General features: G+C 46.2%; 1 protein-coding gene across 2 annotated transcripts in view; it reads left to right on the top strand.

Annotated features, from left to right (window-relative positions):
• ENTPD6 (ectonucleoside triphosphate diphosphohydrolase 6) overlaps window positions 1-23326 on the top strand; it is a 51202-nt gene extending 27876 nt beyond the window's left edge. The window contains exons 5-15 of one of the 2 annotated variants that reach the window (XM_025876988.2): window positions 1592-1735; window positions 3157-3232; window positions 3911-3946; window positions 4848-4936; window positions 5639-5718; window positions 6337-6401; window positions 16352-16453; window positions 18959-19099; window positions 20699-20755; window positions 21942-22054; window positions 22165-23326. In XM_025876988.2, the coding sequence (XP_025732773.1) occupies window positions 1592-1735; window positions 3157-3232; window positions 3911-3946; window positions 4848-4936; window positions 5639-5718; window positions 6337-6401; window positions 16352-16453; window positions 18959-19099; window positions 20699-20755; window positions 21942-22054; window positions 22165-22263 (1002 nt within the window). In that variant the 3' untranslated portion in view covers window positions 22264-23326. The remainder of the gene's footprint in view (window positions 1-1591; window positions 1736-3156; window positions 3233-3910; window positions 3947-4847; window positions 4937-5638; window positions 5719-6336; window positions 6402-16351; window positions 16454-18958; window positions 19100-20698; window positions 20756-21941; window positions 22055-22164) is intronic. The other variant, XM_073889636.1, reaches the window with a different exon arrangement.
• Window positions 23327-26313: the final 2987 nt, after the last annotated feature.

The raw sequence follows: 26313 nt of genomic DNA on the forward strand, positions 1-26313 counted from the left end.
AGTCGTTAAGCGTCTGCCTTTGGCTCAGATCATGATCCCAGAGTCCTGGGATCGAGCCCCGCGTTGGGCTTCCTGCTCCATGGAAAGCCTGCTTCTTCCTCTCCCACTCCCCCTGCTTGTGTCCCCTCTCGCTGTGTCTCTCTGTGGGGTCAAATAAATAAATAAAATCTTAAAAAAAATAAAAGCTAATAGGGGCGCCTGGGTGGCTCAGTCAGTTAAGCGTCTGACTTCGGCTCCGGTCATGATCTTGGGGTCCTGGGATCGAGCCGTGCATCAGGCTCTCTGCTCAGTGGGGAGCCTGCTTCTCCCTCTGTTTGTGCTCTCTCTCAAATAAATAAATAAAATCTTGAAAAGGTAATACATCATTCTTGCCCACAGGTGCATCTTGATCTCATACAGTGAAGTCATAACCCTGCTTTCCTGTGGCTTGGTTAAAAAACAAATTGAAAACAAAAATCAAAATCAGTGATGTTAGAGTAACTATAAGGTTACACATAAGTAAATTAGATAGCTTTAGAATAAACTCATAAAATTTTTAAAACCTTACTTGTTTTAGTAGGGAGTACACATTCAAGTGGGACATATTTCACAGCTTCACAGGGTGGATGCTGAGAACTCCCCTCCTGCTCCAGTCTCCCCTAGGAGGGCTGGTGTCCCTGGTTTCTTATGTGTCTTTCAAGGGCTAATTGACATACCTATGAGCAAATTCATCTATATTCTTCCCCCTCCCCTTTTTATTTCACGTACACAATAGAATGGCATTCGTGTTGTTACATACTTCACTTTCACTACTCAACAATATAACATAGAGATTATTTACTATCAGGATGTGAAGAGCTTCCTTGATTTTTCTGGCAATGATACTGCAGTGTGTACAGGCACTTTGAATTTATGGAACCAGTCCCCTCCTGAAGGATGTTCAGATAATGTCTAAGAAAGCCTACAGTTTGTCACCTTACTGAACTTCATTACCCACAGATGCAAGGGCATCCATCTCAGATGAATTCTTAGAATGAGATTTCTGAGTAAAAGGAAGGTACGTTTTCTCATTGGGCAGACATTGCCAGATTGTTCCCGCAGCATTGTAGCTGTTGGTGATACCCAGAAGTACTTTACTAAAGTTGTTATCCCACCTCTGCCCTGACACAGGGCCTTAGCCAACTTTTGGATCTCAAGCATTCTGGCAGACATAAATGATTCCTCTGGGGTTTTCAGCACCGTGAGGAATCCCAGAATTCATTCATGAGGTCCAGGGGAATCACAGCTCATCTGAGGTCACCTGGTGAGGATTGGTGATGGGGCTGAGCAGGGTTTTGGTTGCCAGAGTATAGAACAGCAGGACCCCCCCTTGTGTATCTTCTCCCCACCATGTTCCACTGCTGGGGTGTTGCTCTGTACTCGCCTGATCCCTGTGCCCCTCACATTCACTAGCACCACCTAAGTCGTTTTCTGCTGATTTGGAAAGTTAGAAGAAAATGTGTTTGTAAGTCACACACACAAATGTGTTTGTAAGTCAACCAAAAGGGTTGGGGGAGCATCTGTGACCCTGTATGCTGAGCTTTGACAGACCCTGCTTTTACCACGTTCACAGAGCACTTCAGGAATTCAGGAATTACTGGATGTTGCTAAACAAGACGTTCCTTTTGACTTCTGGAAGGCCACCCCCTTGGTGCTCAAGGCCACAGCTGGTTTACGTCTGTTACCAGGAGAAAAGGCTCAAAAGTTACTGCAAAAGGTGATCTTACCCATTTCCCCGTGGGGGGTAGATAGCTTATGATAACTGAAAACACCAAATATTCAGCCAGTGTCTGAGCAGTTGAATGGGCTATGTATAAACTTCCTGAAGAGGAAAACACATCAAAATGTTAACAGCATTTAGCTGTTCCTGTTTTCTAGAATGAACCTGTATTGTGTAATAACACCAACTCTGTTTTAGGAATACGTTGAAGCCTGGGGCAACTGGGTGGCTCAGTCATTAGGCGTCGGCCTTCAGCTCAGGTCATGATCCCAGTGTCCTGGGATCGAGCCCCACATTGGGCTCCCTGCTCCACGGGAAGCCTGCTTCCCCCTCTCCCACACCCCCTGCTTTTGTTCCCTCTCTAGCTGTGTCTCTCTTTGTCAAATAAATGAATAAAATCTTTTAAAAAAGAGAAAGAAAAAATAATACCAATTCTTAGCAAACTCCTTCATAAAATTGAAGAGGAGGGAATTAAAAGAAAAAAAGGAAAAAAAATACATTGAAAGCCTTTTGAAGGGCTTCCTTCCATGCAGAGACTAGATCCTTGTAGAGGGTTGTAGAAGCCTGAGTTCCTGACACTTCATCTCCAGCCTGCGTGTTCTCATGGAAACTGCCAGTTCTTCTCTTGATCTGGTCCACAGATGTAACTGCTAAAGAGGCCTTTAGCCTTCACCTGCCAGGGTCTGGCTCTCACATGCCTGGGATTGCCCCCCCAGGCCTAGTGGCAGCCCTGCAGAAAGGCTTTGAACCCTGTTTCTTACAGGTGCCTGGACGGTTATTGTCAGGCACATTAGGGAAACTGCTTTCACCAACATGGTCCCCTTCATTCTCTGTACTTTTTCTAAACTATGCAGCCACTAAATGATGAATTGTTGCACATTGGTCAAGGTCCCCTGTAAAAGTTACCTTTACATGCTCAAGTCTGATTGTGGGCCACCAGTGCAGTTGGAATGTGCAGATGGACTGACGTTTCTGTGTGTCAGTACTTGCTAAAAAATGGGGAGGGAAGTGCCCCCAAATGCTGCTGCTCACTGTCTTCGCCTCCTGGCTGTGGAGCTAACTCCTGGGTCCCAGGCTGAGCTCTGCCTGGAGGGGCTTCCAGTGCCTCATCTCCAGTCTAAAGCAGGGCAGTGTTTGGGGGCCCAGCAGGCTCAGGGGGGCCCCTGAGCTTTTCCAGCCCAGAGTGGCTTTAAGACAGGGCTCTTCAGGGTAGCATCTGCCTCCACCAGACCAGGCAGTAGATAAGGATATCACTTGCAGAGGATTCGAGAAATATAAAACAAAACACGAGCTTTGTTTCTTGACAGCACCAGCTGACACCCTCTGCTGTTTTGTCATGACCTGCTGAAAGCACAGTGTAATTGGGAACTTTGAGTTTAGATTGTAAAAGATAAAGACTTGTCTCCCTTTACATTTAGGTGAAAGAAGTGTTTAAGGCATCGCCCTTCCTTGTAGGAGATGACTGTGTTTCCATCATGAACGGAACAGATGAAGGTAGGGTCTCCAGAAGCTTGCTGTGCGACAAGGCTGTCCTGGGAGACAAGGCTGTGTTCAGGGATGCTATTGGCATTCCGAGTGGGAGCGTTCTCCTCAGTCAGACGTGGGGAGGCAAGAATTAAAGTGATGGTCCCATTCCGTTCACAGTGTAACTGTCTCAGAGGATCTTTGGGGGGCCAGTATTAGAGACAGATTCACATCTCAACTAGCTCTAAACCTGGCACAGATGAAGTTTCTGAAAACAAGTCATCTTTTCAGCTTTAAGAACATTTAGAGAGAATCCTCAATTGCTATTTAGAAGTTTGCTGTTGCATTGTTAATGCTGAGAGAGACCGTCAAGTTCTTCACCAGCCCCTGACTTTAAAATATGACCAGGGGAGGGGAAGAGCAACATTTGATTCTCTTTCCAAAAAGAGGAAGTTCACGATAAAGAATAGGAGGGAGAGATGTGACATTTGGCAGAGTATTGTAGTGTTTTAGTATGGCATCTTCTGGAACAGTCTGCCAGAAGCTGCTGGGTGACTTGATGACTGATGCCTCTTCCTGTAGCTGATCTGGAGGCTGAGAAGTGAGGGGCGCTCACTTCTCCTGGAATCTCAAAGTAGTCATTTGAGTGCGTGTGTTGTTTACAGCATCTCAGGTGATTCACATGCCGTCTGTGACCCTCTCTTGTAGGCGTTTCAGCGTGGATCACTGTCAACTTCCTAACAGGTACATTCTTCCCTCTCCCTGAAGCTGACAGTCCACAGATGCCATTCTTGATGGCAGAGGTCTCATTTCTACTCTTTAAAATAATCCCTTGGGTTTCTCCAGTGGTGCTGGTTCAAAGTAGAGCATTGGGTTGGGTGGGGGCTCATCAGAGTGGGCATCAAGCTTGCAGATAAAAATGCTGGGGAAAGGAGCTTCTCTGTAGGCCTGGTTTTCTCCAGCATAGCTCCAGCCCCTTCTCGACTGCAGCCACATCAAGCAGGGGCCCTGTCCTCTCATTGCTAAGGGAAGTCATGAATAAAACCAGTCGTGCTTTCAGTTATTAAATGTGGTGGGAATGCTCTTCGCCTTAGAATTGAATTCCTCTGCTGTAGATAGAACAGAGAACAGAAACTTCTGTTCTTGGAACAAGATGGCAAGGAGTCATTTTTCTTATTCTCAGTACAGGTTGATTTTTGTCCCTTTATTGTAATTATGGCAAAACCAGTGTGTGTGAACGCATATATGAAAAAGAAAAAGGCTTTGTAGCAGAATTTGCCCCTTGGGGATGGAGAGCCATGTTAAGGGGCACGTTAGGAGCCTGGTGCTGGGGGAAGGCATGCCTCTGGGCATGAAGGGACAGTATGGAAGTCAGTGTGTCCCGGGGTGAGCAGTAGAAAGGGCAGGCCCGGCTTCTCTGCTGAAAGTCGGTGTTGTCTTATATTGTTAAAGCCACAGCTGGCAGAGCTGCATTCATGCCCCTTAAACATGTGCATCCTTCCAGGGAGATTGTTAAATACCCAGAGCTGTTTCTCTGTTTTTCTTTCCACTGGGGGGTTGGCTCCTAAACTCTTTACTTTCTCGGCTGTTCTCATCTATTTACTAATGTGACAGTATGTGTTGATTTCTACTCACTGTGCCCCAGGCAGTTTGAAAACCCCAGGAAGGAGCAGTGTGGGCATGCTGGATTTGGGCGGAGGATCCACTCAGATCACCTTTCTTCCAAGAGTTGAGGTAACCGGCCTTTGCCGCCCCATTGTGGCCCCCATCCTCCAAAGGCCACCTGCCCCCGGGAGCTGCAGCCCCTGGGAGAAGGCCTGTTGACCTGGTGTCTCTGGGCCTGTGCAGTCAGTTCCTATCCTCACGGCCAGATTCATTCACAGTTAATGCTTCTTCGCTTCATTTTATTCTGCTTGAGGGAAAAAATGGAAATTTGATCTTCAGTGGGATGATAAATTAGAAACTACCTGGAACCCTCAGGGCCATAGGATGTGAAATGTTCCCCTTTCCCCCAGGACAAGCCAGAGAGGGGCCATTACTTAGTCTGACTCCAGAAGGGGAGAGAGCCTCAAGCCCTGTGTGATGGGACATTGTAAAGGAGATGAAAATACTTCAATCTAGACTGTCTGCTGCTTTAGCCACAGTGCCTTCCTCACCCACCACTGTTTTATTATTTTTATTTTTAGTTTACAATGGAAAAACACTTAAATTTACTCATAATTGTCTTGGTTGGGCCATATTTGTTCAGAATGGTAAAAGTTATAAGGAGGAAAAACATTTCATTTTGGACATTTTATTTTTCATTGCTTGTTCAAACTCTTGTTCAAACATGTGACTTAATGAAAAACTAATTTAATTGAATACATCTGTGAGTACCCTGGTCTTTTCAAAAGAAGGACCAGCAGGAAGGATAGCATTCCTCATGTTCTTCCACAGGACACCCTCCAGACCTCCCCGCCTGGCTACCTAACGTCACTCCAGATGTTTAATCAGACCTACAAGCTCTATTCTTACAGGTTTGTTTTGGGAGTGGGGGTGGAGAGGCTGCCTATCCAGGAGTGTGGCTCAGCCAGCCCTGTGCAGTGACCAGAGCACCCGGAAACCCCCCTGCTGGAGGCTCTCCTTCCAACACTTCCTCCTCCCTTGCTGTTCCTTCCTCCTCCTGCCTTCTCCCCACTTCATTTTTTAATTCACCTCCAGTAAAATCACATTCCCTTTTTTTGTGCTTATTTTATTCTGCTTTGGAGGAGGTTTCTAAAAGGTGGGAAAGAGCCCGTGGATTGTGCAGGAATTTTCTTGGCCATCTATTTACCACATGGCACCTTCAGTTGATTCTTGGTGTAAAGCATATGTACTCCATAAAGATCAGGGCACATCTGTGTTGTTCACTGGCATCCACAGCTCCTAGGCAAGCTCCTGTTAGGTAATAGGCTTTCATTTGTTGAACTGAATGCCCTAACCTCCATAAAGAGAGGCTTCTAGAAGCAGAAAGTCTACTGCCTCGCCACAGGTTTCCTCCCTTTCCCACTTGTTTTGGATTCAGGCCAGGTGAACGTACTGGAGGCAGGATTGAAGATGTTACCCAGCACTTCCTGTGGTAGGCCAGCCCCTCACCCAGGATTTTCTTTCCACAGCTACCTGGGGCTTGGTTTGATGTCGGCGCGGCTGGCGATTCTGGGTGGCATGGAAGGGAAACCTGGTGAGTGGAATGAGAGTTCAGAGCCCTCCTTGCTCAGCAGCCTTGAGGAGCCTTTCAGGAAAGGTGCTCCTGCCCTCCACTATCACAGCAGCGCAGTGAGCCCTGGTCCTCAGAACTAGAGGAGCCCAGGAGGGATGTGTGGGGAAGAGCGCACATGTCGGTGTGCACTATGTTGGTGGGCACTATCATGGTGACAAATAGTAATGTGTTTTACCTGTGTACATGCTAAGTTATTTTTTAAAAGGAAGATGCTGGAGAATTCATTTTTCAAACACTGAGCTGTGGGATTTTAGCCACCAAGTAACTGTGTTTAGTCATCACCTGCGTTTGGAGGGGACTGGTTTTTAAGCATTAGAAAGGAATTTTATTTTTCATGATGGCACAGGAGGGGCCATGAGGAGGTGATTCTGGGGCTGCTACTGGGAAGCTGGGGAAAGTTTTTCCCTCATTCACAGTGATTCTAGTGTTATGAGGATGTCCCTCCATCTTCTCTTGCTCTGTGAAGGATCATTAAACATGAAACATAAACCCTTCCTGCAGACATGGCATTGAACTGGAGATGGCCAGGTCAGGATGTTTCTTCCCAGGCCTTCTCTGATCTTTCCTGACTGGCCTGGCTGAGGAGAAGCCTGGTGCTGGCCACCAGGGCACATGAGATCTTAGGAGGCCTTAGGGGATCATTATGTCCCAATTTGGGAGTAGGGGAATACTGCTCTGAGGCTGGCATTGGCCTGTCTTTCCTGATGACATCAATCAGGACCCAAAGGCCTTGACCCATGCCTCTGGTCCAGATGTGTTTGTGCAAGCCCACACATATGCTCCAGCCACCTGCCCTTCCCTCAGCCCTGCCTCTCCTTGCCCCACACCTGCTCCCCTCCACAGGCCTAGCACTTCTCTGTACTTCTTTCAAGGGCCTAGTTGTTCTGACTGGAATTTTTGTTTTTCACGTACATCTTATTTCAAATCCTGGTGTTTAACCTTATTATGGTATTCCCCTGTTGCAAACCAAAAACATTTCCATGTCTCAGAAACACTAGCAGTTTTCACTCTGTGGCCAGAAAACACCTATTTAGCCAGCAGGAAGAAGGCAGTTACCCATTTGCCTGTCCATGGCTGGCCTTAAACCCATCAGCTACATAAAGTACCTACTTGGGACACATAGGGCCGTAATACCTGCCAAGAAGGGTGTGGACAGCTCCTTGCCCCAGAGGAAACATCTCCCTATTGTGTTATCTGTTGTTGCACAAGTACACACTAAACTGAGTGGTCAAAACGAGCAAATAGATATTATAGTATCTCATGATTGCACAGGCTTGAGCTGAACAGTGCCTCTCCTGGGATCCCTGGGGCTTGTGTGGTGACAGCTGGGGTGGCTGGGTGAATGTCTTACACCTCATTGCTCCCCCATGTGGCCTCCCCAGCAGAGCAGCCTGCACTTCTTTCTGGCAGCTCAGGAAGGGGGACTGCCCTGAAGTCACATGCCATCATATCCTGCACATTCTGCTGGTGAAAGCAAGCCCAGGCCAGAATCAAGGGCAGGCATAGGGATTCACTTTTCAACATGCACATCCTTGAGGGGTGGCATCATGGGGCCAGGCTGAGAGGCCAACCACCACGCTTCCTTTGTTATTTGTGGGGCCCCAGATTTTGTGTTGTGCAGCAGCACAGATACATGGCATGGTGGCATCGTCCTGGCCCTGCCAGGTTACTTGCAACCTCATTCATCTATAAAATTGGGTAGTGTTGGCTCCCCTTCTATTAGGGTGGTTGTGACAGTTGACTGAACAACACTTGGCCCAATGCCTGGAACCCTGAAGCCCCTCAGTGCGTGTAAGCTAGGAGAGACTATGTTTCTAAAACTGATGAGGCTTTGTGGTGGCTTCTGTGATAGAGAAAGGCTTGCGTACTCTAGTTGACCTGGAATGCTTCCACAGGTCAGGTCTCATCTGGCAGAAAGGAAGAGTGTTCCTTTGGCCCTCCAATGCCTTCGTTACTAGTATTGGGGAGGAAAAATTTTTCTTCTACCTTTGAAGATTCTTTTGGCCTATTAATTAAATTCACATGAGACAGATTAATAGGAGAAAAACAAATTTAATTATGTATGTACAGGAGCCCCATAAGAATATGACACCCAAGGACAGGTCAGGCAATTGAGGCGTATGTGCCATCCTGAACTAAGGAATAGGATAGGGGTCTGGGGCTTTAAAGGGGAGGAGGGTGATTCACAGGACAATAAGAGCAGATGTTTGGTCATTAGATGTTTGCCCTTGCGTACAGAAGTCATTCTTAAAAACTTATCTCTGTTAACAGCTCTCTTTCTGGGCCAGACCCCCTATCTAAATTCTTTTAGGTAGTTAAGAGAAAGGTAAAAGTTTTTCCTGAATCTGCTGGGTCTAGATTGTCTTTAGCTCAAAATAGTCCACATGCCAAAGTGACATATTTTGGGGTCATGTATTTTACTCCCTCTCAGTCCTATCTTTGAAACTTCCCTAGGAAGTTTCACAGTCCAGAAGTAAAGCTGCTAGATTGCTCCATCTCACTGAACCAGGCTCTTAGTGCTGATAAAAAATGGGTTCAGTTAGACAGTTGTGTCTCATTTCAGGAGGCAGTGATGTAGGCAGGCTCCCAAAGTTACACCTGTGGTGCAAGAAATCAGTTATTTAATAAAAGGCGTTTCTGTGGAAATAAAAAATAGTGGTTAATGATTAGAACAGATTATAATCCCAGTTTCTGCATTCTGAAGGCAAGCCAGTTGACAGATTTCTAGATGTCGGGCTTGAAGCACCTTCAGACAGAGTGAGGGCAGGCAGCGGCAAACTGATAGGTTTTCCTGTTGCAGTTTCAATGTCTTTGGTGATCTTTCTGAGTGGTCCACATAGCAGCAGGTGTGAAGATTATCTGTGCATGAGCTATTGTGGTGAGTTCTCTGAAGTTGTTATCAAAGCATCCAGCCTAGGTTGCATAGCTTTGAAAAAAGGGCAGTTTTAGTTCTCAGTGATTCCAAGTCAGAGGGGTGAGACAAAAACTGGAAATGTTAGTTTGGAGAGTTATAGCCAAATACTGGAGGAAGGTAGAATAATGAGGATCCAGTCCAACGTACAGGGAGAAAACAAAACCTCAAAGACAGCAGGAGTAGAATCTAATACCCACAAGTGGATACTGTGGTTTCTACTAAAACATAATTTTTATTTCTACAGTCACCCCACTTCTACCAAAGATAACCACAGTAAGACTAATTTGTTTGCAGAATAAGTCTAGTGTCAATAAATTTGGTCTGATTACTTGCATAAGTGCAAATAGGGATTGACCATTTAGGCTCTTTTAATCCTCTTTGCTGGAACTTTTTTTTTTTTTAAGATTTTATTTATTTGAGAGAGAGAGAGAATGAGAGATAGAGAGCACGAGAGGGAAGAGGGTCAGAGGGAGAAGCAGACTCCCTGATGAGCAGGGAGCCCGATGTGGGACTCGATCCCGGGACTCCAGGATCATGACCTGAGCCGAAGGTAGTCGCTTAACCAACTGAGCCACCCAGGCACCCCTGCTGGAACTTTTCATAAGGAATCTCAGATTGAAGTTTTTTAAACCTCTTGAAGCTGGAAAGTCCAAGCCTAGGCCATCAGACTTAACCTGCAATACCTTTAGGTTTGGGTGAATTCCTTTCTTCTTGAGATCCCCGAAATATCATGGGTTCCTGTGCCTGCCAGGAACGACCTTGTTTATTTACCTGGTAAGGATGCTGGGAATCCCGCAATCAAGATACCAGGCTAATTTTTCCAAGGGGCTTCATTGGCTTCATAAAGTCACCCTTAGTTCCATAAAGCTGTCTGGTCATATCTGAATTTACACACATCCTTCTCAAATAGGACATTCCAGTCAAAGCCTTGGTAATGTAACCAGTGTTTGTGGTTGTGTCCTGGAGACACAAGGAGAAGAGATGCACATAACTATATTGCCATGAAAATAATATTCTTTTTCCAGATTGTGGAAGGATAAGGTAGAGAGAAAAAGTAATTGTTTCATATTTGTTCACAAAGGTATATCTTACCAAATTATTGGTAGCTTAGGAGAAAAGAGTAAAAGGTTTCCTTAAATCTGGAAAAATGAAACATAAAAGAACAGGCAGTGTTTCAAACAAAAACTCATAAACGTTATAATCCTCCTCTGTTTATTCAGTTCTATATAATTAATAGTTGTTCCCCTTAAACCCAATTTTCCCTTTAGTTCTGGAAAATCTTACCCAGCCCAATTTTATGGTCTTTAAGGTTATCAGAAACCTGGAGGTTTCTGACAAGTTTTTGACAAGTCTACTTGTCAAAAGTCCTTTTCTTGAATCTCCTTGAAGGGAAGTGCTTTTGCAGGAACACTTTACAAAGCAGCAGAGTGATACAGTAACTGTAAGCGACAAAAGACTTAAGATGCCCATTGTTAAAGATCTGATGAGAGTTCATTGTAGCAGAATTGACAAGTCTGGTTATTTCTGTGGTATGCAGTATTTTAAGGTAATAGCTAGAATTATGACTGATAACATTATACCAGGGCGTATCAGAATTTTAGGAATTTCATACAATTTTTATAATACTTATGTTAGTAACATTTACCTATATAGTATAACCTAAGAAGGCTTATCATCACTTATTTGACATGCCTACCAGGTAATTTAACATATCAGATAAACTCATCTCTTTTTGTAAGGAGAGAGCACATATTTTTTGAGATGTTCTAGGGGCCCTCTTAAAAATCTCAAACTGAGTTTAAGGCTATAATAGACTTCATTTAGAATATGATGTTGGAAATTTGTCAAAAATATCACAAGATTTGGACACTTGACCAAATAGGATCACAGATCATAATGAAGCATTACTTACCTGTTCAACCAAAGTAACAAAGGATTTTAAGGGCAAATACAGAATGTTACATAGTTGTGAGCAAAACTGATCAAAAGACCTGATGAAACATGGAAAATTATTTTGATAAAACATAATCTGCTTTTTGAAGACTGGTTACTTAGAAGGTGACAAAAAGCCTTTCACAGTCTTATCAGGAGCAGGCCAGTAGTCCCAGAAAACTGTCCTTTCAGGTGAAGGAACATTCAATTTTGGTTTCGTAAAAGTACACTACTGATTTTAAAGCTTCATTTTACAACCATTAAAATAAATTCATTCAGTTTTAGCCAACCTAACCACACAAGGTAAGATTTTCTCTGTCTTTCTAGCTTTCCATTTAATCTGTCTTTATTTTCCTCTTTCCCATCTGGAAATAACCAGTTTTACTTGGGACAAATTTACTTTCCCTTATTTTCCCTTAACAAAAATGCCTCCTCATACCTCTTCTTACCAAAAACACGTCTTACTTTCCTTGCATACAGAGTTGTTTCTCTTATATTATTTCTAGTAATTTTAGTTACATATATTAATTAGAATTAACCCTTAGAACCCTTGACTAAGAAATAAGCAGTAGTGAACTGTGTCACACCAGCATTGTTTAGAATGGCAAACTTATAAATGCATTTAATAATTTCCAAAGACATATGCTTACTCATGGCCCAAATGCCTTTTAGTTCTTCTGCAAAAGGAAGTAATAGTGTCTAAATCTTTGTTCAGCAGTTAAAAGTATATAAAACTATGTTCAGTGTTTTATCTTATTTAGAAATGGTCTGGATATTCAGTGAATTTAACTTAATTCATCATTTAGCAAAAGTTTAAAGCTTCAGCTTACCTGAAAGATTTGGGAAAACCATTTTTAGGTACACATACCATAAAACATAATTATTGCTAAATAGTTCACCTAAAAACCTTTTATACTACTTATACCTATTTAATTTTCTTGTTCTTAACAAGTTCTTAACAAGTGTGTTTAAACTGCTTCATGAGACACTAGACAAAGTCAGCCATCATCCCAAGCTCTGTTTCTTGCTGACAGATTTTTGTAAGAGATAGCATGAACTCATTTGACCTTTAGTAAACCAAGGTAGAATAAAAGTACTATATTTCATACTGATAACTTCTGAGGACATGCCTATCTTAATCAACAAACTTAAACTAGTTTTTATTTACTAAAAGTTAATACTAAATCACATGAACTTGAAAAACATTTGGGTTTTCTTTTTTTAAAAGATTTTCTTTCATAATTTTTTTTTTTTAAGTAAACTCTACGCCCAAAGTAGGACTCAAACCCACGACCCCAAGATCAAAAGTCACAGGCTCCACCAACTGTGCCTGCCAGGGGTCCCTCATTTCTCTTATATTCCTGAGAATACAATTTATATAAGCACTTAATTTCTTTAAATCAATTAAATAGAGCTTTCTTACAAATTAATTTTGTTGACAGAGAAGATTATACCCAACTTCATATATATATAGAATACATAAACATACAGACAGATGCAAACTGAGACCTTACAGCTTCCATACACTTAAAATTTCCTGTGAGCCCAAGTTCCAAGTGACAATTTCCTCTTTTGTTTTCCTTCTGATAAGAATTACCTCCCTGAATTTTGAATTTTGTACTTTAACTTTTAAATCTCAAAGGCACAAGGAAAAATGCCCGTTATAGGTCTTTTAAGATAAATTGGGGAGAGGATTGGAACAGGTGAACTCTGAGCTGCCTCTAGAGCTGCATTTTTAGTTTTGCAAAGATTTGTAAGATGAGCACAATTACTGTCAATTCCTTAAAAGAATAGGGTTGCAACCTAAATGTCATCATAGTTTGATCCACCCATCCAACCACATTATCTTCAATATGTTTTTTATATCAGGGAGCTTTGGAATGTTTTAGTAAATCCTGTTACAGAGGCTTCAGAAGGTTTTTCTTTCCCTCTGGGTACATAGTTTCATTTTAGCTTAGGGGAAGAGACCTAAAAAATCCTATCAGGCTCTGAATATCAGCTTCCAGGCTGGCCAGTCTCCAACCACAGAGCTATTTAAAAAACTCTTAAATATCTTGTCATTTTTCAGTCAGGACAAACAGCAGGTGTTTTCTGGGATTAATGGAGTATGCCTTTGTAAAGTCTACATAAACCATTTTAACAAAGGCCTCCTTCCTAAGTGCACATTTCAACTTTAATCCTTTACCTTAGGAAGAAAAGCCTCTCTGTCAGCCCCTAACATGAGCCTTCAGCTGATCATTTGTAGGAAGGCCTGGGAGAAATGCTAGTCATCTGTTTCCTGGGGTCGGTGGGGGGACGGCGGTATTGGTTCCAGGGGGCCATCTGGCTTGTCTGATAACTACAATATAATCATAATCATGGGTGGGAAGAACACCCCTTAGCAGCCAAACAAGGTCCCTATGAGTGGGGTTGTGGTGGACATCAATCTGTTTAATTCAACTTAAAGTTTTATTTGGTAGGATCCTCTAATAAAAGTATTTTAAGGTCTTTATAATTTTAAAAATATGCTGTTGTCTAGGGGACATGAATTATTTGCATGGGGGCCTAGGCTATAGCTGCAAAGGACATTGCACAGGAAGGCCTGAAGCTGGCAGAGCCTGATTATAGAGCCCTGCAAAACAAGCCTTCTGTATAAACCTTATTATCTACCTTGGGTGCTTCTGTTAAATTTGCTCTCTGGCTTTTAGTATTTACATGAGTAACCTGTATACCCTGGGCTTAGAGCTCAGGCCAGAATGCTCTCTGTAAATCTTAAGGAAAAGGGAAGCTAAAATAAGCAGCTGGGTGTTTAAGGAATTTTCTGGGGAAGGTGGACTCTGGGAGTTAAGAGAATTTGCTGAGGAGACAGGGCCAGATTTTAATGAGGGAAATTTATGTTGGATGGGGACTTTAATTTTTGTTCTAAGTCTAATTTCTCTTCCCCTGCTCCCCGTCTTATTAAGGGAGTCCCTAAAGCTTAGCTGTTACATCTCTTTGTGTCTATTTTTTTTAACTTGGCTTTTCCATAGGTATCAATAAGACAGTTATTTAGGAGGAGAGCTCTCAAATATTGTCAATTCAAAAGATCCATTGTCAGGCCATTGGTGAGCAGGATCTTATATTAATCTCAGTATAACACAAACCTTAATAAGCCTTTTTATGGCTTCACCATGAATACAAGAGGTGTCCCAAAAGAGGGTGCAAAAGATGCAGCCCTTATAAGATCCAGAAAGTTTACTCCCAGAAATAGTCTAAGACAGTAAAGCCCTGTTGTTATGGGCAGTAAGAATGGTGTAGTGAAAACACTGTCTCTGGTTTCCTGTGAGAACATGAGGCACCTCTAGTCACAGACCTGCGAATCTGTGACACCAGGCAGGCACTACTAGAATGGGACTTTTCCAGCACTAATAAAACAGTGAAGGTGAGATGACAGAAACCTTATGGACCAGGATCCCTATAACAAACTCTCCTGAAAGGTGGCACAGTTGGACAGAAAGTGCTGCTTGTGACTTAAAGTCTCAGAACCCAGGGCTACCAAAGTGCATGTGATATGTGCAGAGAGAACATTCTCACTGGTCATAAAGACAAGCTCTCAAGACATGAACAGGACGAAAGGAAAACCCCTCGTAAGCACCTTAACAACTTGAGTTGAGCCTTTGGTGTCTCAGAGCCAAACTGTACCGAAGAGGGATGTGCTGCTGGGCTGGAGATTGCAAGGTGTTTTACAGAGTTCCTTGTATGGAAATTTTCTTGAGTTTGACGGGTGACCTAATGTCAGCCTGGCCTGTAGTGTGACTAACTCATACTAACACAGGAGTCTTTGGGTTAGGTAGGGAGTGCCTAACAGCTTTTAAGTTCTCAACCCATGCCCACGAGTTTTGCGGCTTTGGCTTCCAAGATGTCCCTTAGTAACTGCCTTCACCTCGTGTGCACACTGACCCGAAGCAACATTTGTCTAAACAGACACTGGCCTGGTGAGAACTGTGAACTCACCAGTCTGTGAGTCCAGCTTGAACAGCAGGCTTTTACGGCCTAGGTCTGCATTCTACCCTGTGGTTTTCATTCTTAGGACAAATGATACAACAGACAAGAAACATAAAAAACAGTGACCATCTCTGGGATGAAACACATGAATAAAAAAGTCAAGAGTACTCATAATAAATCTTTACCAGTCACTATACCCAAGGAACTGGTTCCACAAATATTTTCTCCAGCTAATCTAAATTTGGAAGGGCAGGGCTGGGGGGAAGATTCTCACCACTTGCTTCCACTGGACCCTGCAGGCAGGGATCCAGGAGTGTGATGGGGTAAGAATTCTTACTTCTGCTGCACCTGTCAGAGGTCCCAGGCTCTCGCAGCTGCCGCAGCTCCAGAACAGGCAGTGTGCAGCCAGTGAGCTTTCTCCTGGCTGGCTCACCAACTACTGGGGAAGAAAGGTTTTTCTCCTGCCCTTCTAGGTTCTTTTGTCTAGTCTATTAATTAAATTGATATAAGGTAGATTAATAGAAAAGCAAGTTTACATATGAATGGGAAGAAAATGACACCCAAGAACAAGTTGGGCAATTGAGGCTATGTGTCATCTTGAGCTAAGGGCCCTGGGGGTTTTAAAGGGGAGGAGGGTAGGGGCGCCTGAGTGGCTCAGTCGTTAAGCATCTGCCTTCAGTTCAGGTCATGATCCCGGGGTCCTGGGATCGAGCCCCTCATCGGGCTCCCTGCTCAGTGGGAAGCTTGCTTCTCCCTCTCCCACTCCCCCTGCTTGTGTTCCCTCTCTCGCTGTGTCTCTCTCTGTCAAATAAATAAAATCTTAAAAAAAATAAATAAGGGGAGGAGGGTGATTCACAGGACAAAAGAACAGATGTTTGGTCATTAGATCTTTGCCCTTCCATACAGTGGTCATTTAGATAAAAACTTATCTCTGGTAATACCTCTCTTTCTGGGCCAGACCCCCTACTTAAATTCTTTTAGGTAGTTAAGGGAGAAGTAAAAACCTCCCCTTCACTAGCATACAGGCCTCCCCTCAGCAGAATCCACATCCCAGTCTTCCTGTGGTAATGTGCCTTTCTTCTTCTTTATCTCTTTATTTCAGCGGAGGATGGAAAGGAGTTGGTCAGCCCTTGTTTGTCTCCAGGTTTCACAGGAGAGTGGGAACATGCTGAAATAACATACAGAATTTCAGGACAGAAGGCAGGTACGGTGGAGTTCTCATTTGTCAGTGGTGTGTAAGGGTTAAGAATGGCAGCCTGCCCTCTCTCTCCCATACCTTCCAAATACCTCTGAGAAGCAGGGAGGCTATTGCCAGACCTCATTCACAGACAAGCCCTTACTTGTCCAGGAAATGGAAGTAGCTCTGTGAACTGTCAGGGCTGCAGGGGGCCCTTGCCAGACACACTGGGAACAGCTGGTACAGCCTTTCTCTGCACAAGGCTCACTTGTCTGTTGCCACATGCTTTCTTCCAAAAGACTGCATTTCCTAACAAGCCTACAATGAGGAAGGACCTGAGCATTCTCCCACTCCAAGACAAATGACTAAGTTGGGGCTGTTGGTCCAGGGGCAACATGAGCTCATCTCTGAATTGAGGGAAAAACAGCTTCTCCTCCAGTGGAGTCACGGCATCACCTCAGGCTGCATGGTGAGCACAGGAGAGGCTGCTCTGGGCTGTGTAGCCCCCGGCCTTTGATAGTGGGTGTGCTGTCCCACCAGCCTGGCCCCTTTCATCAGCCTGGCCCCTTTCACCCCTTTGTTGCCCTGCGCTCCTTTAGTTTGTGCTAATAGAAACATTGAAATATTGTTTCCACGCTGGACACATGGGCAAGAAGTTTGCCTTTGGTGACAGAGCTATTTCTACTTACATTTCTGGCACCAAAGGCACACCAGCCAATTTCCCCACACCAGCCAATTCTCCATCCATGAATAATTCTATTCAGACTCTCTCTGGAGTTAATGCAGACCACAGAGGTTACAGTCCCACAAGGCTCCCCCCACCCAACTTCCACTTCAGATGCAAATAGCAAGTCCTAGGCCTCCTATATTTCTGACCAGCTGACTACCAATTGGGGGTTCCCACAAGCCCCCCACCAAATAATTTGCCCAAATAGCTTGCAGAACTCAGGAAGGCACTTTACTTATTACCACTATTTTGTTATAAAAGATACAACTCTGGAACAGCCAAAGGGAAGAGATGTAGAGAGCAATGTGTTGGTGAAGGGGTGCAGAGCCTCCACACGCTAAGATCTCCACTTCGCAGGTCCTCCATGTGTTCACTACCCAGGAGGCTCATTGAATCCATCATTTAGGGTTCTGGGAAGCTTCACTACACAGACGTTAATTAATTAAATCTTTGGCTGCTAGTTGAACTCAATCCCCAACCCCCTACCCTCTCTGGAGGTTGGAGAGTGGCGCTGAAAGTTCCAACCGTCTATCACATGGTTGGCTCCTCTGACAACTAGCATCCATCCTAAAGCCACTGGGGACCTACCGATAAGAGTCCACTCATTCACATAAACTCAGGTATACTTGAAAAAGGGGCTTATCATGAATAATGGAAGATGCTCATCTCATCCCCATCACTCAGGAAATTCCAAGGGTTTTGAAAGCTCTGTGTCCAGAACCAGGAACAAAGACCAAATATTGGTTTCTTATTATCTGTTGACCATGAAGGTCACTGTGACTCAGGCAGCCACTCGTGCACTTGATGATACGTGTCAGGCCCTGCAGCAGCCACTGACATATGGCTGACACTTGAGTGTGAGGAGTTGTTAAAACACATGAGAAAGTAACTTGAGGGAAAAAACAGAAGGGGGAGGAGGGCTGAGGGGAAGATTGCAGTTTTAAATATGATGGCCAGGGAAGGCTACATGGGGTGGGTGGTATTTGAGCCAAGACATGAAGAGATGGGGAATGAGCCACATGGATCGAAAGCAGTACTTCTCCAGGCTGCAAAGGCCCCAGAGTGGCTGCTGTGTTTAAGGAAGTAGGAGGAGGTTGCCTGGCTGTCCTGATAAGGGAGAGTGGAGAGAAATAAGGCCCAACAGGCAAGGGCACAGGGAGAACTGGCTGGAGCTGCTTTGAGGCTGTGGGTAGGTCTGCTGGTGGAGATGGGAAGCTGAGTCTAGGGGTGGGTCATAGGACATCAACATCTGTTTACCTCTGGGGCTCTCTTTTGTCATTCTTCCAAGCAAAGGTTTAATGGTCTTAGCTGTGTGAGCTTGACAAGCTGTTAGGCCTCTGTTTCCTCATCTGTGACATAAGGAGGTTGCGGGCCCCACCTCCAAAGTGGCTGATGGGACAGAGTAAGGCCCTACATGTTTTGAGCTCCACAAGGGCTGGCAGAGAGTAAACAGTACAACAGTGTGAACCTGAACCCACTGGGCTACATCAGCTGAAGGCTGTTGTCATCCAGGGTTGAGGGCCATGCCATCTCTAGCTGTCAGGGCTAGACCAGGGCTATACACACCTTCACACATTGGGTTTCTCTCCCTTGACCTGGGCCCGCAGTGCCATGGCTCCTGAAAAGTTGCTGTTGACATGTGTGGTGTTGATGAGCACCCAGACTCAGGTAAGTGCTCTGCAGGTTTCTTGTCCTGCCTCACCTTCCAGGTCAAGGTCTGAAGTCACTGGGAAGGGCCCCAGGGGCTATGTGGCCCAGGTGCTGAGCCCCCTAATTATTGTGTTTGTGCTTTTCTTTTGCCCCAGCAGTGAACCTCCATGAGCTGTGTGCCAGCAGAGTATCAGAAATCCTTCGAAACAAAGTGCACAGAACGGAAGAAGTGAAGGATGTGGATTTTTATGCTTTTTCCTACTATTACGACCTTGCAGCAAATGTTGGCCTCATAGGTAAAGGTGGGGCCGAGGTATAGACTGTCTGGGCAGAGGGCCCACAGCAGGGAGTAATCATGTTGTCAGTCACTCTCAGAGTAACAGAAGTAGACAGGAGGGCAGGTGTCTTGTCATCTATATAGGAAGTAGTAAGCCCCCTTTTTATAAATAAATCAGGTCTTTGAGCCACTTAGTAAAGTTACATTGTCAGGGCAGGAACAGTTACTTGCTGTCAAGTTGTTCTGCTCTAAGGCAGAACTGACTCACCTGTGTAACTGACCCTTAGTCGTTCCTGTCTGACCTCAGGTCTCTGGCTGAGGGAGCCCTTTGTGACATGGTCACGTGGTCATCTTTCCCCATATGGCACCCAGGCTGGCATGGGAAGGGGTCAGCGCACTCCACAGACCACCCTCAGGAGCTTATGAGCACTATGGTATCTCAAAGCTCACTGAGCCACCTGCTGCCTGGGCCCAGTGTGCAACGCATCCAGCCAGGGGTGGGTAGTCCAGGGGAAGGTGACTTCTTTACCCCTTGCTTGGGCCCAGGTCTCTCTGGCACAGAACAAGGTCCCTGGGGTACCTCCCGGTAGCTGGCCCCATAGTTACTTGGCCTGCTAGGCCTGAGGGCCCTTGCAGGCTTCCCATAGCTGGAGCAAGGGTTTGTTGATCTGTACTACCAGCTATGGACATCACAGTGCTCAGGGTCTACTACACGCAAACCCGGCCTGGCAGTGTGCTGGGGGCCCCTCACCCTGGCTTTAAGTTGCCCTTCCCCTAGGGGACCGACATCGTCCCAGAGTGACCTCAGGAGATGCTGGGCTGTTCAGAAAGCTCTTCCAACTCCCTTTTGTGGTTACACATGGCTCTGAAAGAGCTCTTGGGTTTGTTTTCAGAAATGGAATCCATCTTCAACGATGATATTTGCTGACTGAGCAAATGCCCAAAGTCAAGGAAAAGTCAGCTCACTGAGCAGCTGCCTCATAAGAAACATAAATGTGTGGGACAGCTCTATCAGATGTAGAGGTTTTGTGGTGCATTGAAGAAACAGTTGCCATTCTTGAGAGTTGGGGAACACAGCTTTCATGCCTCCTTCCCTGGGAATATCACAGAGGCCTAGGGCCACTCTCTTCTGGAGAGCCCTGTAAGGGCTCTGCCCATTTGATCTGAGACCCGACAAACCCACTTCTTGGCTTTTTTTATAGAATTTTTTTTTCCACATTCAGAAAATTTATACCAGAATACCATTGCTGAACTCAGGGCCATAGCTCAAGGAAACATATCCAATTCCTTGCTTTTGTTTTTTTAACTTAACATGAAGAGATTGCTCAGTCTGTGGGGTCCAGGGCTCTTGGTGACCTTCCTGTGAGGGACCCTCGAAGACCCATAACTGCTAATCATCCCCATGTGGTCCTGCATGGAACACTTGCCCACCCCTCGCCACATCACCTCAGACACAGGACCAGTGCATGTGGGGCCACTGCCCTGCTTACACTCAGGCTTGCAGCCAGCCTGGACACACCACCCCATGTCATCCTCACGGGGGCCAGCCTCAGGGCCTTGGTGGCATTGCTGCTCCAGGGATGCTGGTGCAGACCAGGTGCTTGGTCTTGTCCCACAGATGTGGAAAAGGGAGGCAGCCTCGTCGTCGGAGACTTTGATATCGCGGCCAAGTATGGTGAGTAGTGGTTGCCCTGCTGGGTGAGAAGGGCCAGGCTGGGAGGCAGGGACCCTGCCCCACCGTGTGGTAGACGTAGCTTAGTACTTGTGAGGCAGTACTGGGAGCTTCCAGGTTTGGTTCCTGATTCAGCCAGCCGGACGAGTGTTCAGAGGTATGGGAGGGTACTTGGGGTCACTGCTGGGCCCAGATGACAGGTCCGCCATGTCCTTTGTGACCGCAGCAGGGGGAGGGGGAGGGGGAGGGGAGTCTCAGTGTCCCCAACTCTGAAAGTGCATATTTCTAGTCCTAGGGTGTTAGGAATGGGCTCTCTGGATTTCACTTCTTCTGACACTTCTTCACTGTAACTCAGGTGATCGTCACAGGGATTTCCCCTGAAAGTGTCCCAGCAAATTCACAATTGTCACAGCAGACCCATCGTGTGGGGGGTGAGGAGCTCTTCCCCTTGAATTTGCAGGTGGCTGACCCTCTTCCTCTCCTTTGTCCATCACAATCCAGCCGGATGGGGAATGAAATGAAGGCTGGCTGTAAATATTCTGCTCTTCGGTTGCTGTTCCCAATTACAGATCAAAAGAGTTAAACTTTGTATGTTTCTCTATAGAGAGTCCTTTCCCCCTCCCTCCCCCCAAGTGGCTTTTTTTTTTTTAAGCTTTCTTGTCACTTATGGGTTTATCCCATGGATACTTGGTGTCCATGACTCTTCAACAGGAAAAGGTTCTGAACAGAATTTTGGGAAGACTGTTGGTGTGTTTGTTCATCTGCCTCAAGAATAATAGAATGTTCTGAGACAGATTTGTCGGTATTTACGTTCCCCAGAAAGCCCAGATTCACACCTGGGAGAGGTGTCCAGAGTCACGGGTGCAGAGCTCTGCCCTATGAGACTGTGGTCTTCGGCTCATGACACCAAACCAAGACATACAAGTCCTTCTTGGTCTTGGAGGCCAGGCCCAGTGGAGGCTGGTTGGCCTTGAGACCCTACCTTTTGGTGTACTCTTGGTGAATCACCTTCCTGCTCTAGGCTGTAGTCTTGTCTAAACCAGTGAGAACCAATGAGGACCTGGGGCCAGCACAGAGCCTAACATAGGGTGGGCACCTGGAGTGGGCAGAGCCAGTCTGCCCAAGCCTCCCCCGCCGCCTGGGAGTGAACCACCTGGAATCTGATTGGGAAAGGGCTCTCTCACCCCAGTGTGCCGGACGGCGGAGACCCGGCTGCAGGGCAACCCCTTTCTGTGCATGGACCTCACCTACATCAGCCTGCTGCTCCAAGAGTTTGGCTTCCCAGAGAACAAAGTGCTGAAGGTAAGGACTGTCTCTAGGGTGCCCCTTGTGCCTTTTATGGCCTGAAGGGCTGGGGGCACTGCTTCTAGTCTCCCAACCATGCCACTCTGCCCCTCCCTTTGTGTTTCAAGCTGACTCGGAAAATCAACAATGTTGAGACCAGCTGGGCTCTGGGGGCCATCTTTCATTACATCGACTCCCTGAGCAGACAGAAGAGATCAGCCTTGTAGCGGCCAAGCCACCCCCAGCCATCCTCACAGAAGCGGCTCCACCTCCATGAGAACAGACCTTCGTGAGAATAGACCTTTGTGGAACCCCTTGACATGTTGGGAGGAAGCCACTGCTTAGGCTGCCACCCCTCTCCCCTTGACCTTGCAGACCTGCCTCTGGACAGGTAGAGGGCTGCAACGTGACCCAGGCCCAGCGCCTCCTGCCTTGGCTCCAAGTGGACAGTGAACCAGACAGGCAAAGGGCACATGCCAAGGCCAGGGTGATGCAACCACGCCGTCCCCCACCTGTCCCTGTCCGCAGGGTTGGAGTGGTTATAACGTGTTTCTGTGATAGGAGTCTTGTTTTATCTCCCTACCCCTGTCTGGTCTCCTCCCATCCCCAGGGCAGACCTTCACCTTCACCCCAGAGACTCGGTGGTGAGGTTGTACGAGCTGTCCTGGCTACTCAGGGTGGGCCAAGTGGCAACCACCATGCCCTCTGGGACAGGGGGTCTGGCAGACTTGAATGTGTTTGCCTTTCCTTGGATGTGGATGTGTGAGGTCATCCAGAGGTCTGTTTTTTCAGGTTCTTGGACAGCTTGGAGTTAACTGTCAGAGTTGGCCCTGTGAATAGGAAGAGGGGCTGGGGGAAATACCTCTCGTGTGCCCCAGCCCTACAGAGGAGGTCCGAATGTGAGCGTGAACTGCTTACAATATTTATGGCTGTGCTGTGTGTGATGTCTCTGTCATGTGTTGCTGAGTGTTCGTGTAGCAACTGTGTTCTGAGCCCCAGTGGATGTATCGCTACCGTGAGCCATTTGCAACTGAGCAGTATTGAAGACGCACACCACCCCACTGTGGGTCAGGCAGGCTGCGGTCCCTGGGACCGCCTTCTGGCTTTGCTGGGGTGCGGGGCCATTGCCCATCCCCAGGGGGCTCCACCGGACACTGGCCCAGACTCCTACATTGGGGTGTGAGCTCTGTGAGACCTGGGCCTCAGGGTCACAGTCGTTTGTGCAGTAAATGTATGGTACATGGAATAAGCTAAACATCATGTGTTCCACTCAAAATAAAGAGTTTACAAGGGTTTCTGGTCTGGTGACTCCTCTCAGTGAGTGTCAGCAATGTTCATTGACCCCAGAACTGGCGGGAAAGCCCCTGAGGTCCCTGTTTACTGTAGTGGAAACAAAGAACTGCCCAGGCTGGGTGACAGGTGGCACATTAGGTCTTCTCAGTGTGCCTTTTGAGGAGACAACCACAGAAGGACACATGGTGGCCACCCTCAGGCCCTCCTGTGTCCCTGTGGTGGCAGGTTCTGTGGAGGCCCAGGCTGTTCCAGGGGAGCCTCTCTCCTTCCAAGTGGAGCTCCCATCCTCCCTGGGACTGTGACCCGCAGCATATGCAGCGTGGTGTGTTCAGTGAGGACCTGGCTTTAATCTGGGACAGTTGGAAAGGGGTCACACGCCAGAGAAAGACTGGGCATCAGCATAGGGTCTGGCCCCTTGATCGCCCAGGGCCACAGCAGGACCACGATGGACATGACTGCCAAATGAGCCCATGAGTGGAGGCTTGTTGGGGGAAAAGGGCTCTGCAGAATACCGCAGGAGGTTGGTTTCACTCCTCACCTCCAAGAGCCCTTCATCCCCACAGGTGGAGGCCTTTGATGTTGGAGAAGTGCTATGCCCACAGGACATGACAGGGGAGCATTTCTCCCCTTTTCAGAGGGTCCTAATCTGGTGGTCTGATCATCACTGCTCCAATTCCAGAAGGCTGGAGGGAAACAACCCCCCACCCCGGGCAAAAACCACTGACAAGATGAGACTAACCACCCTCTGCCCAGTGGTTTCCCCAAAACTTAAACCCTGGGGCAGAGGTCTGGAGATGTACATGTGAGATGAGCAGAAAAAGACAAAGCAGGAGAGCTGCTTCCCCTAAATAAAAAACCACCTTCGGGCTGCATCTAGGAAACCTTTGCTTGACAAGGGCAGGAAAATCCAGCAGCTCATCACCCCTGCCTAGGTCTCCTCAGCCTTTTCCTTCCATAATATCTAACAGTTTTAAATATTTAAAGACGTCCAGAGGCCAGGAATCAAATATGTATGAAGGTAAAAGTGAAAATTGATTTGGTCCATTTATAGGTTAGTGATCTCACATCTGAAAAAATGGAAACTGGAAGTTTCCCAAAAGATCACCAAATAAGTCATGGAATATTTTTAGGCCCAGCAAAGTATGCAAGTCATTTTGCTCTGTCTTTCGTGATTATAAATTAGGGCCTTGTTTTTTAAAAAAGTAGCTACATATGCACATCCAAACATGTAAAAGATGCAAACTAGGGATACGGTAAGAATTTCGCCACCTCTGGCAAAGACGTGTGCATCTATGTGCTCAGATCTTCCTGGCACACTACACACACTGCCTCCTGCCCACATGTCCTGCACCTTCCTGTTCTCAGAACGGCTACAGTGTTGGCGCACACTGAGCTACCTCCGTCTTGCAGTGGCTGGTGGCAGTCCCGCGTCTGGATGACAGGACCCCATGGCATCAGGTGGTTTCCAGTCTCACATCCCTATGCATGAGCCCTCCTGATGTTGCCAGATCCAAGGGCTGGAGCGTTTTAAATTGTGACCATGTTGTCAGTTTTCCCTTCAACTCCACTGGCAGCTTCCCATGCCAGCTTCCCTGAGCCCTCCTCACCAACAAAGCTACAGCCCTCCCTGTTTGCTCTGCCTTACTGGCAGGTAAAAACTGGTAATTTTACTGTGCACTGACCTAATTCATCTTGTATGTCCAAGAGCATTTCCTTTTCAATGAGACGTCTGTCCATGTCCCATACCAATTTTTCTGAGAGACTGTGGTCATTCTCTTCCTGATTTTAGGAGTTTTTTATATGTTTAGGAGTTTTTTATAATGGAAATTAGCCATTGTGAAAGAAAGTGTTGCAAATTTGTCCCCATTTTATTATTACTTTTTGATTTTATGGTGGTGTCTTCGATGCACAATTTTACTATTTTTATGTATTTAATTTACATTTTTATACAACTTTATCATGATGACTTCCAGGTTTTTTATCATAATTAGAAAGGCTTCTCCACTGAGATAGCTCTAAAAGTTAAAACAGTGTTGTTGGGTTTTTTTATTACTTTAAGAACTCCCAGTACCTGCTTATGAATATTCTCAGGCACAGCAAATTATTGTTTCAAGATGGATTTGATTTTTAGAACCATTTCAGAGTCACTGGAAGGCAAATGTGATACTCATACTGGGATAATACCATTTTTGGATAAAATCAAGGCTGGCTCTAAAGTACTGAGGCAGTTTCAGAAGGGCTCTTTCAGAAGTGTGCAGAATCATAGTGTCGGGAAGTCTCCCAGGGAAGCCACATGGCACGTGCAGTGTAGTAAAGCTGTTTTCATGACTTATTTGGGGAGCACGAGGTGTGAGGAATGATTGAAGCGGGGGCAGTCAAGTCATGCTTATGGAGGAAAAACCTCCTCCTCTCCTGCTGCCCACTCAGCCCTCTATTCTCGTTACCTCCCTCTGACACGAGACATGCAGGGTCTACCCCAGGTCCAGCAACGCTGTGACACCAATTGGATGGCCTGACACTGCTGCAGTCAGTGCAGACCACACATGTGCCCCCCCACTTCAGGCACCAGGCACAAATCCAGCTTATCACCTGTGCTTCTGACCAACTGGCTCTCCGTCAGTGGTTTCCATGACCCCCTTCTCAGATCTGATAATTGCTGAAGAGGCGCACAGAATTCAGAAGAAAAATTTACTTACTGTTGTTGATTTATTGCAGAGGATACAGATGAACAGCTAGCTGGAAGAGACACGTAGGACAGAACATGGAAGGAGTCTGGCGCCCCCATGTCCTCTCTGGGCATGCCACCCTCCTAGCACCTCCATGTGTTAACTAAGCCAGAATCAGGGCACCTGGCTGGCCCTGCCCTGCTGGTAGAGCATGTGCCTCTTAATCTTGGGGTTGTAAATTCCAGCCCCACGTTGCATGTAGAGATTACTTAAAAATAAAATCTTAGAACAAAAACCAGAAGCTCTCAAAACCCCTAC

The sequence above is a fragment of the Callorhinus ursinus genome, unplaced genomic scaffold, assembly GCF_003265705.2.
Source record: "Callorhinus ursinus isolate GAN/ISIS: 27379988/994484 unplaced genomic scaffold, GSC_fseal_2.0 scaffold111, whole genome shotgun sequence".
Taxonomy (NCBI): domain Eukaryota; kingdom Metazoa; phylum Chordata; class Mammalia; order Carnivora; family Otariidae; genus Callorhinus; species Callorhinus ursinus.